Consider the following 12276-nt stretch of genomic DNA (forward strand, 5'->3'; position numbering starts at 1 on the left):
AGTTTCATTGTCCAACCCCTGTAAGTTACCCAGATGTGTAGTTTTCGGGTGAACTATGCCTTTAAACCATCCCCCCTCCCTCCATATCCCACACATCCTACTCCAGCGCTCACGTACGTTGATGTACTGATGAATGACTCCTGCTGCATCCTGCCTGTCTTTAATTTCCACGTTTTCATTTCCCCTCCTCTTCGCTTGTTCCTTGTCCAACATGACATCTCGGAGCACTAAAGCTCATCGCTCCTTTCTGCAGAGTTACTGTCTCCCTGCCGCCAGTTGCGAAGCAAATGCTATTGCTTTCAGTGCAGCTTGATTACATCATAGAGAACAAATGATGCCAGAGCTGCTGGTGACAACATGTGTGGGCAGAAAGGCCCTGCCACATAGAGCAGCCTTCATGGGAAATGGCTTTCTCTCTCACCCTAACTAATGATGGCGTCACCCATAAGGAGAAATGATCCTGCCAAGGGCTTTCCTGGGATGCTTTATCCGAATTGTATCATATTTTCCAGTGCATTTGATGCATTCTAATGGTTGTTCAACAGCTGAAGCTAGAATTATGTGAACTAATGATGTGTTTGTTTATGATGCTTTGTTTAGCTTTTTATTGTCTGGGACACTGGGCTCGGCTCTCTCAAAGGGCTCTATGATGAAAGATGAGATTGTTGAGGGGGTTTGAAAGGCCACGTAGGTGTAATGGAGCTGAAAAATAGCAGTAAAACGTTCCTTCTTTGACAGGTTTGTCTACACACCACCAGTTACAACATTCAGTAGACACATCAGATCTTGCGGAGGCGACTGACTGTTCAAGTGTCTGACTTATAGTAATAATGACCAATAGTAATAATCAGAATTCAGTTGATGATAGTATATAATATATATTTCTTTTTTACATGAATAAAGTTCAGTCTTTCCATATACAGTATGTCGGATTGTTCTGGAGAGTGGAAGGTGCTACACACACCCAAAACAATATTTGATGCACAATTGCGGTCAGAGGTTGCGACGCAGACAGGTTTACGTGTACGCTGAGTTGACACTATTTCATCTGCACTTCTTCAGGAAACATAGTCAACTCTAGTTCCACGTCCTGTACAGCATCCCTTTCCGGAAGCTGGAATGTGCTTTGTATGTAGGTATTGGGGTGAAAGAGGGGAAGAGGGGTGACCAGTGACACCGGTAAACTGGAAATGACCACAACAAAATGCAAAGGAAGTGAGAGAATGAGAGTCAAATAGGTTTAGGTTCTTTGGATCATTGTTGATCACAGTGCTCAGTGAGGTGGTTCAGAAAGCTATACCTTTCATCTTTTGCTCTCTCTGACTTGATCTACATACTGTCCAATTAATGATTTACAAGATTATCACTTCCTGGGAGAGATTCCCTTTCCAGAATCCCATTACCAGTGGTCCCGGCTGCAGTAACGCACAAAAGCTCACCCTTTAAGATCTAGAGATATTGCCAAAGTTGCTGGGATAGTTTGTGGGTCGTCGTTTGGGTCAGTGTTGTTGTCTGGGAAAATGTATATTCCCGCTATAGAGAAGAATGCTTTTATTTTATTTTATTTATTTTTTTATTTATTTTTTATAAATATGCATCTGTATTTTGTAGGAACTTTGTAGTAGGGTTAAATGTACAATTATCTGGAACTTTTCACCACCACACAAAAAAAGCATTTCTTAGTATTGTTGTCTTGTTTCTAGTCCAGATAGCTAAAAAAATAAATAAATAAATAAATCTTAAATCAAGACAAGTAAAATGACATAAGATATTGTTTGGTTTTCAAAAAACTAAATTAAGTGAGATTTTGCTTCAAACAAGTTAAATCATCTGCCAATGGGTTAAGAAAAATAATCTTGTAAATCAACACTGTAAAAAATATTTTCAAGCTTTGTTATCACAACATATTTTCTTTTGTCAAATCAACTTTATAATAATTTATTTAGTTGAGATAAATTATTATTTTGAGTTTCTGATGATTAAATTAATCTACTTCATTGTATGAACTCACTTTTTCTAGTTCAATCAACTTAAAATTTTAAGGCAACCCAGGTTACTTACTTTTTTAAGTTAAACAAACAATAATTTTTTACAGTGTAGTAATCAAAACATTTTTTCTTTTGTCAAATCAACTTAAATAATTTATTTAGTTCAGATAACATATAATTTTGAGTTTCTGGTGGTTAAATTAATCTCCTTCATTGTATTAACTCACTTTTTCCAGTTCAATGAACTTAAAATTTTAAGGCAACCCAGGTTACTTACTTTTTTAAGTTAAACCATCAAGAATTTTTTACAGTGAAAATTTAAATCAAGATTATTTTTCTTACACCATTGGCAAAAAATTAAGCTCTTTTTAAGTAAAAAAACTCACTTAATTTTGATCCTAGTGACATAATAACTTTCGCCATTTTACTTGAATAGCAAATGCATCTTGATTTTAGTTGAACTTGAGATATTTGTACTGGAAACAAAACAAGAAACGCTACTAAGCAAGAAACGCATTTGTTTTGCAGTGTGGACTAGAGCCCGACCGATAAAGGATTTTGAAGGCTGATACCGATACAAATATTTTTGGGTTTTAAAATCCGATATTCCGATATATCGGCCGATGATGACATGATAGTCACAAATTTTGTCAAGCTTATTTGAGTTAAGAGAACTGATGGGGATGTTCTTTTAATTATTATTCAAGCAATGTATGTATCGTAACTCAATGAGTGTTGCCAACAGGAACGATGTAGAGTGCCCTCTGGTGGACAAACTATACAACTCCAACACTCATGACATGGTTCAAGCGTGTTTCGTCCGTTTTTATTTTATTTTTGAAATATTCATTTATCGGCCACTATAACTGCCGATACCGATAGTTTGGAAAATGCCTAATATCGGCCGATAATATCGGTCTGCCGATATATCGGTCTGGCTCTAGTGTGGACAGTTTGTCTGTGACTCTATCTAATCCATTTTGTTTGTGTAAATTTGTTTGAGTACACAAAAGAAACGGCGATCTCAACCCATTTGACTTTGTAATGTAAATGATATTTGGGTGGAATTAGATTTGTATCCATTGGGCATTGAAACATGTTCTCTATATATTTGACTAATTATTAATAAAACAATACATATTAATATTTAATCTATTTTAAGTAATTTAATAATTTTTGTAATAACATTCAGCAATGAATTGTTCACAAAAGTACCAGATACTCAGGCTGGTGTTGATATGAGAACTGGCTCCTCATCTGATTTAAGGGATCTAACACCCTTAGAAGCATATTCATTAATTTCATGTCTGGAAAAAAACAAGTTTGATCTTAAACTACTTGCTCAGTATCACAAGTTTGAACTCCATAACCAGCTGAACGAAATGCCATTTTGTGGCTATGAATGGACCATGGTTGGAAATATGGTAGATGGATAATCTTTTATGTGTCTCTTGAAATAGTCTCTTTAGGCGGGGTTGACTTCAGTGGTGAGGCCTGTACTTTTAAGCCCCACCAAGACTTAAAGCTTAAACACTCCTCATCCTTTTCTTTAAGACAAATCTGAAGACAAGACGACTGCTTTTCAGTAAGTTCCTCTGGCTTTACTTTTCACCGTCTATTCAAAAAGCTGCAAGCACTTGTTATTTAGAAATATGTTCTGATATTAATTCAACGCATGATTATATAAGGAAAGCTTTGGTTTTTGATGAAATGCAGAGTTTTGCCTTTCAAGACACTTCCTGTTCCTGTGATCAGAGTGTTTGGGCTGACATTTATTTATTTATGAGGCGTATAAAATGTGTACGGCCAAACTTTTGAAAGTTTAGCTGAAGTTTTTAATCAGTGGATGATGTGCTTTGTATTGAATTGCTTGAAGAGGGCTTTTGTGTGGCATCTCTGCATCTCATTGGAAACAGGATGAGGGCTTTCTTCTCTCAAATGATGAGATGGAATGTAAATGGTTGAGTGTGCTCTTTTGCTCATATATTGTTTTCTGACTGTCACTGGATCGTCTGTTCCTGTCTGTCTGAGAGTTTTGAAGAACACTTGAAATCAGGACCCTTTGTTGCATTCTTTTCTAAAACATCAATGGATATAATCAAATACAATGTTGGAGAATAGATTTTACCGGAAAAAGGCTCTTTTTAGCACTGTTTTTATGCTTTTTCAGATATTCCCTTTCATTTAGTGTTTCATATAGCTGTTTGTGACTGCAAAACGTCTGCAAAGTTTTAAGTCCACGATAAATAATGTTATTTGGTAACACTTTACTTGAAGGTGTGTGCATAAGACTGACACGACACCTTTATAATCAAAAAAGGAAGTTTTATGCATGTTTGTGACAACTGTCATTAAGTGTCATTCGCTCAGTTATGACATTTTTAATGCAAATATGACATCGTTTGAGATGTCTTTGTTATGACACCTTGACATAAACCAATACATCATAACCTGTCAGTGTCTTTTTCATGACAACTTGACATTACTAAGACAACACAACCTGTCATAAACATGACATAGCAGATTAATGATCAAACTTAAGAAAACCACCTAGCTTTATTGGTTAACATTACATTAAACTGTCGGGTGGTTGGTTTTGACTTTGGCTGTCATGAAGCCATTATAACTTTTTAATGACAAATCCAATTAGTACCACTGTAGTTGAGGTCACGGAAAATATTCATGACACAGTTTTAATGGCCTCATGACAGTCAATGTCAAAGCCAACCACATGACAGATCAACTTAATTTGATGTCAAGTTGTCATGACACTGACAGGATATGATGTAATGGATTATGTCAAGATGTCATAACAAAGACATCTTAAACAATGTCATATTTGCCTGTTGAATTATAGTTGCATCACAAACTACAAACTGAGTTGTGTATCTCTGAGAAACGACCATCTCAAGTCGTCCTTGTGATGGAGATTTGGGTTGAATAACTAGTTCTTCCAATATTTCATTATCTGACTCACGCTTGAATTTTATGGTAAATTTGATGCCATCGTTACTGTCTTTACAGTTTTGTACAAGTTCATTTATGGTAATAGACCTTATAGTGTGGTGAAGGTATGACATCAGAACCCGAAAGACTAATTCTCCGCTGATTCCTTACGAGATTTTCCTATGGAGTTTTATAACGTGGTTTTTCGATTTATGTGTAAAATAAAGCCTATGGTAAACATACGTTTACTATATTTTGACGTTTTGTTCTAAAACATAAATTACACGCACCCATAGTGAAAACGTGAATTTTTTCATGTAAGCAATAAGGTATGAGAGGCTGTGCTATATCGGCTGAAAGGCGTTGTTAGGCACAGTTACCCCTTCAGCCGTTACTTATTCACGATACAGCACTTGAGTACCTTATTGCTTTTATAAAATGGTTGCCACACAATAAAAATATTAAAGTAAAAAAAATATGTATTAGTGCAACTTTCATGAAGTAAAATCACTAAAAGCCTTCCTTCCGCTAGAAAAAAATAGTCCCTGACCGTGAACAGCAACAACGTTCAAATAAAAACAACATAGGAACTGCAGTGTTGCGCAGTGATAAATAGAACCGTTGGGTCGTTATCATGAATAAAGCACAGCTATTGACCAATCAGAATCAAGATTGGGAACTAACCGTTTTATAAAAGTAACTAGATGAGACGTAAGACTAGATAAGGTGTAAGTTCCGTTGTTTCCAACATAGTTACGAAACCATAGTTCCAATGAACATTCGCAAACAGCTTCGCAAACTCACGAGGAGCTGTGGTTAGAAGAATAGTTCTTTTTAACAGCAATTTTCAAGAACACACTGCTAATGCAACTCAACCAGATCTTGGGACACTTGGGACTGAAAGAAAACGTTACTGCTGTAGCTTGCACGATTTAATTAGCATTGTTCAGTCAAAAACCTAAGGACATTTTCCATTTTAGAAAATGTAAAAGTCAGAAAGATTGTGAACATAGTTTGGTTTTGAAATTTCGCTCGTGGTGGATGTTCTGTTGGCTTAGTCGGTGCTGTTTCAGTGCTATTTTTGCTCTCTGGGACAGCGAAGTTACGCTTGATATTTTGGGCGTGGGTTTTCCACTGTGGTTACCATGAGGATGATCCCATCAGCCAATCAAGACAGAGATTTGATGAGTTTGCATCTTACACAAGCACACAGACACGATTGAGGCTGCTCTCTGTGGTGAAATTACAAATTACAGTTGAGCAAGGAAGGGCAGAATCAGCAACCAAAGATGCCAGTCCGGTCAGAGGTCTTTAAATAACTCAAACACGCACACACATATGCATACATGGAGTGACTATTTGGCACATGCTTTCAAAGAAAGCATCTCATGCACTCTCTCTCACACATTCACACACTTTTCCAGGCACGCTGTGTGTGATGAGCATATCTATATATCTGTTTGGATAGCTGCACACACACAGTGGGAAACAGCGTGTGGCGGTTTAGCCAAGGCCGATTCCCAGCATTCAACTAACAGAGGGGGCACTTTAACCTGGCACAGTGCAGATATTCACAAGCATGTCTATCTGTCTCTCCCTCTCCCCGCCACAAACATCTGCTTGTTTCATATGATAGCCGTCATGTTTTATTACACACAGTAAAGCTGAAGTCTCTTTCCACTTTATAGCCCATGACGTAATCTTTGACTGTTGCTTGTGTTATAATTGAACCCAGACTCAATTGCGCTAAACATACTGTGAAATATAAACATTTTTTTTTGCATTATCTGCTACTATTTGAAATGACTTTGTTACGCAACAGATGTCCAATGTGCTCGCTATCCATGTGCTCAGTCCTCAGGGTTCAGTAGAATCGGAAAGGGTTTCATAACATTTAGAACAATCTCTTTGGAGTTACTGTTACTGCAATGTAAGTGTAAAACTCCATGATCCTATGGGTTGATAGGGTGTTGCAATTTGGTTACTTGTGTGTACAAGGTGATCGCTAGGTTGCCACAATGCTAGGCGGGTTCTCACCCAGACAGCAAACTGACATTGAATCAACGTGGAAACGACGTCTCTCATGACATCGAAACAACGTTGATCTGGCATTGTTTTGCTCATCGAATTAACGACGCGGCATTCTTCAAAGCTAAATGAAAATCGAAAATTGGTTTGCTTTCATAATGTTGAAACAACGTTGATTTCAAGTTGATTTTCCGTTAGTTTTGAAAGAATGGCGCGTCTGACGTTGGTTCAACGTTAATTCGATGAGCAAAACGATGTCGGATCAACGTTGTTTCGATGTCATGTTTCCACATTGATTCAATGTCAGTTTGCTATCTGGGCAGTGTATTGCTATGTGATTGCTAGTGCTTTGCTAGGTGTAAAACTTAAGGCCACAATGCTAAATTAATATAATTGTGTAAACTGTATTTCTTATACATTTAGCTTTCTCTATCTTGTATTTATATGAAGTCCTGTTTTTTCCAATGGAACAAAAATATTTTAAGCAAATTTGGTCAATTAAACCTATTCTGAGTCATTGCTAGGTGCAATACTCTGTGTTGTTTGCATGTTGCTAGGGTGTTCTCAGTGGTTGCTAGGTAGTTACTTATTGCCCCCTGTCAATGATTAGGTCGCTCTTTTGATATCTCTGTCTTTTTTTTGTCTTTGAAATCAGAAAAGCAACACCTCCTATCAACAAACCCCACAAGTTTTGGGTTTTGAAGCAGTTAAGTGGATATCAAGTTGAGCATGCATTATGCAACACAGTATTCAGCAGAGAGTGATATGCTATTCTGAAAGTAAGTAAATCACTAATAACTGTAGTAACTGGTATTTTGTTGGCGACCATGGTAAAAAGACCAAAAATGTGGCAATTCTTACTGATGCATTGTCTATCTCGTGCACATCTAGGGCCATTTTATGCAGATACACATTATACCATGTGGCTACTTCATACATCAGTTGGCCAGTTGACAGGAGATCACTAGAGAACACAGCAAAATACCAAAGCTGTTAGATCCTAAGTGTCATAAATACAGCTTTCCAGATGCACCTCCAGGATCAGCTCACACATGCTGCTCACAGAGGAGAAGACCTTGAATGGGCTTGACGTTACTGTTTAGACCCCAGAGAGAAGATGTCAACACGCTGTTCTGTAGGCTTGATGCTTGGAGAGCTGTGGTCGGAATATTATGCTGAAATGAGCCTGTGATATTACACACTTACTGTATGTGTTCAGTGTGTCGTGAAAGACGGATCCTGTTCTGTCCTTTGCTGAGTCGGTGCAGGGCAGAGGCACCCTGCAATTATCCCATCCAGGGGGAAATTCCTGCAAACAGGAGTTCCCCTCATCTTTGTTTCCACCGAGTGCTCGGTTTTGCATGATGTCATGTTGTCTGTTTGTGGCCTTGTGGAGGAACTACACTGATCATGATTTTTCTTGCAGGACAATAGAGCTGGATTTATTGGGCACAATCTTAGAAGAAATGGTTCTATTTAGAACCAGAAATGGTTCCATCCATCGCTTCATATATGGAACTCCAAAATGGTTCAATATAGAACCATTTTTTTTTTGGTAAAAGGTTCTATTGGCCAAGTATGGACCCCTAGGGTTCTATATAGAACCCAGAGGAACCCTTTTTTTTAAGAGTGTATAGAAATACGTAGCACTGATAGAACCTTTTAAGGTTCTATATAGAACCTTTTCTTCTGTATATGTGTAGGAAATACTTGTCCCTGACTGGTGTTTCCACTGACCAGTCAATGCTGTGATGCCATTATTTATCTCACACTCTTGAGATTGTCGTCTAACGTTTTAAATGCTTGTGCACTTCATCAGAATGGATTCTGATTGGCTCTCTGTCAATCGTTCATCAGCTGGAAAAGATCACACTCAAAGCCACTTTAATCCCCGCTACATTGTATGATTTTAGCTGTCCCAGACGAAAGATGACCAATCGTGTTGATTTCGTTGGTCATGACTCCTAAATGGCGTATTGATCAACTTGACATGGCGCTAAAACTTAAAACTACTTACCTCATGCTCCATTTGCAAAATTGGCTTGCCAAGCTGGCCTGTTCTCCATAGCCATGACCACATATTCTCTTCAATTCGTTTCCTGTTCTTTTTTTCAGCATACATACAATTTTTCTTTCTCTACTTGTTTACCACTAGCACATGCTGATGCCATTTTATTCTTCTATACTTCCTTGCGTTGTAGTCTACGATTCAATAAATGTCATCATCGTACAGTTTAAATACATGTCGTACCCGAGTGTATTAGATCAATGTCGTACAGTGTGATTTGTAATTAGGGCCTGAGCACTGATGGCGTGAGGTCCCTCTTGGAATTGCTCTGTTTATTATTATTATCCTCCAAAATGAATTGCATTTTTGAGGGCCTAAACATGCACGAAACGAAAATTTGCAAACGCATCAGAACTGGCGAACTAGCGGCACCTATAAAAGCTTCCCGCTACGTTTTACGTACGTGTACAAAATTCGGTACATGTAATGACCCAATACCTACAAAAAAAAGTATCTTGGAGCGTAGCCCTAAACACAACAGGAAGTCAGCCATTTTGATCTTCCTCTCTGATTTTTGTGCAGTTTTTGCCATTTTCAAGCCTCATACTTTAACAAACTCCTTCTACAATTTTAATCTGATCTTCAAATTTGGTGAGTGTAATCTTAAAGGCATACTACGCAGGAATTCTGTTTTTGTCAAACAGCGACCCCTAGAGTCGCTGTGGAGTACTTGTGGAGTATTTAGTGTTACTCTCGTAATTACCACTGTCGCTATTAAAAGCACATTGCCCACCGTGCTCTTCCAAAAGCCACCGGGTGGCAATAGCACGGGTGCGAGGGCCCTTTCATCGTTGCTTGCAGCTTTAATGATCTTATAGGATTGCCGAAATCGGACAATCTCCAGCAAGCCTCCAAAGTTAGCAAAAAAAAGCTAACGCCTGCTAAGGCGGTACGCAGGGAAAGAGACCAGAGCGGCTTATCATTTAATGAATCGACAGCCGATCGGCCAATCTTCAAAATGTTTGCTCTTAAACATTAGTTTTGGGTTGATCTAGTTTTAGAGTTTACACCCCCCCCCCAACAGAAGTCATGGGCAGTTATATTCTCATAGAATTAGAACAGATCCTATAATTTTAGAGTCATCATTATTGTTTGGTGTAAACTTGACTATATTGAAATGCATTTTTAACTAAACTGTAGATTAAGTTGTAGAGAATCTAATTGTCTTCTTGTCTTTTTCTCTTTTCAGGTGTATCTCATTAATGTCACATACTCTGACTCCACATCCCACATCATCTACAGAAGATACAGTAAATTCTTTGACCTTCAGGTAGGCTCACTTAAGTTTAACAGTTGCGAATTCTCTCTCGGTCTATCTTCTTTTACTTTACTTTTATATTATTTTTTCAGGTGTCACCTCAGCATTGAGTTTAATGTCTTTTTATTGTTGGGCTTACGCAAGCCAAGGCTATGTTTGAACTCCTATTTCTCCTTGTTTCTTACATTTAAATATGCTCTATTAGCATTACACATCAATAACAGTGTATTTTTATTCCCACAGCAGTGGGAAGTTAGAGGACAATTATTAATATGGGGACGAAAGAATGTGATATGAGACTAATGCTATTTAATGTAGCATGTCCGCAGCAAAGGGGTTACTCTGAATGACATTTATGGGTGTATTTTACAAATTAAAGTCTTAACTCTGTAACAGAGCTCTCAGGTCACCTCCGCCAATAACAGTATTTGCTTTGGAAGTAGAATGGAGGGACCGCAGCGTTCACACCCAACCCTTCAGGTGCAGCAGGCCCCTCTGTAAAGTCTGGGAAGAAAGATCATGTGTGTGAGGACGTGGATAGGGTTCGGATGACTGCGCACATTTAGTTGCAGTGTAAGCATGTCTTTGTGAACATAGTGGATATGTGTATTTTTATTTGTGGCTAGCACTAACAAAAGTGCTAAAAAGTAACATTTTATTAGCATTACAATGGGAATGTTTTTTTTTAAACAGTAATATTGTGACTATTATTTATACAATTATTTTTCATTTTAATATATTTTAAAATATATATTATAAAATATATTTTAGCATCAAAATCTTCTGAGTCACATGATCAGAAATCTTTACAATATTCTGAAAACATTGCTTATTATTTAAAATTTTGAAAACTGTTGCTTAATTTTTGTGGAAACTGTGATGAGATTCTTTTCAGGATTTTTTGATGAACAGAAAGAGCAGCATTTATTTGAAATAATTCTTTTGTAACTGTCTTTACCATTTTTATTGTGTCCATTGCTAAATAAAAATCACATTTTTGAACAGTAGTGTACTTCATGGTAATACCATTTTTTTAATAATGTACTTTAGTATTACCATGTTGTTGTTTTTTAACTTAAACCATAGTAGTGCCATATTTTTTGGATATGTATCATGGAAACACCTTGGTTTTTGACAAGGTAACATGTTGATGCCACTTTATTTGCAGGGTTTCGTCAGGTTATTTTAAAATAGTGTTGTCCCGTTTTTTACATTTCTGAAAATTTTATATTTTATCAGCTTAAAATTCCTCTTTGTGGTTACAATCCCTGCAAAAATACATAAATAAATAAATAAATAAAAATGGAAACTGATTGGTTAAAACAACATAGTACTATGATATACATCAGCGTACATCAACATCTAGCAAATTCACGGTATGTGTATGTGTGTAATGTGTTTTTTTGTAGTTGTGTGTGTAGGGAGTTCTGGGCTCCCCTTGGGCTCTTCTACACATCTATAGTCTGTTGAGGTTGTTAGTGGTTAGTTTTGTCTCAAAGACTCCAGTGTCTCACACGGGAGCTAATGGCGGCCATGTTGTGTACAGGGCGGAGGGATGAAGTCAAAGCCTCCATTGATAAGGGCTGAGAGGGCGACTAACTCGGTCAATCACTTCCCTCCACTTGAGTTCCTGCCTCTCCATGTGGGATAGACGACAGGAACAATAACAAACATTAGGAAGAGGGATGTGCATTTTATGAGGTGTCAGCAGATGTTTCAGATCATTCTAAGAAAGTATAAATAACGCACCCGGCTGTGCTTCATGGCTTAAGTAGTTTAGAGGCTTAGTTTGGTTTTGGATAGTACACTACTGTTTAAAAGTTTGGGGTCAGTAATTTTTTTGAAGAAACTTCTAATGTTATTCAGCAAGGATGCATTCAATTAACCAAAGTGACAGTAAAGATATTTATAACGTTACAAAAGATTTTTAAATAAATGCTGTTCAAAAACTTTCTGTTCTTCAAAGTATGCTTAAAAAGTATCGCGGT

General features: G+C 37.4%; 1 protein-coding gene across 7 annotated transcripts in view; it reads left to right on the plus strand.

The window, feature by feature from the left end:
* Positions 1-12276, plus strand: part of sh3pxd2aa (SH3 and PX domains 2Aa) — a 115530-nt gene that overhangs the window by 6641 nt on the left and 96613 nt on the right. For all 7 annotated transcript variants that reach the window (XM_039688375.2, XM_039688384.2, XM_039688410.2 and 4 more), the window contains exon 2: positions 10220-10300. In XM_039688375.2, coding sequence (XP_039544309.2) covers positions 10220-10300 — 81 coding nt within the window. The remainder of the gene's footprint in view (positions 1-10219; positions 10301-12276) is intronic.

The sequence above is a fragment of the Pimephales promelas genome, chromosome 6 (assembly GCF_988280905.1).
Source record: "Pimephales promelas chromosome 6, fPimPro1.hap1.1, whole genome shotgun sequence".
In the NCBI taxonomy this organism is placed as follows: Eukaryota; Metazoa; Chordata; class Actinopteri; order Cypriniformes; family Leuciscidae; genus Pimephales; species Pimephales promelas.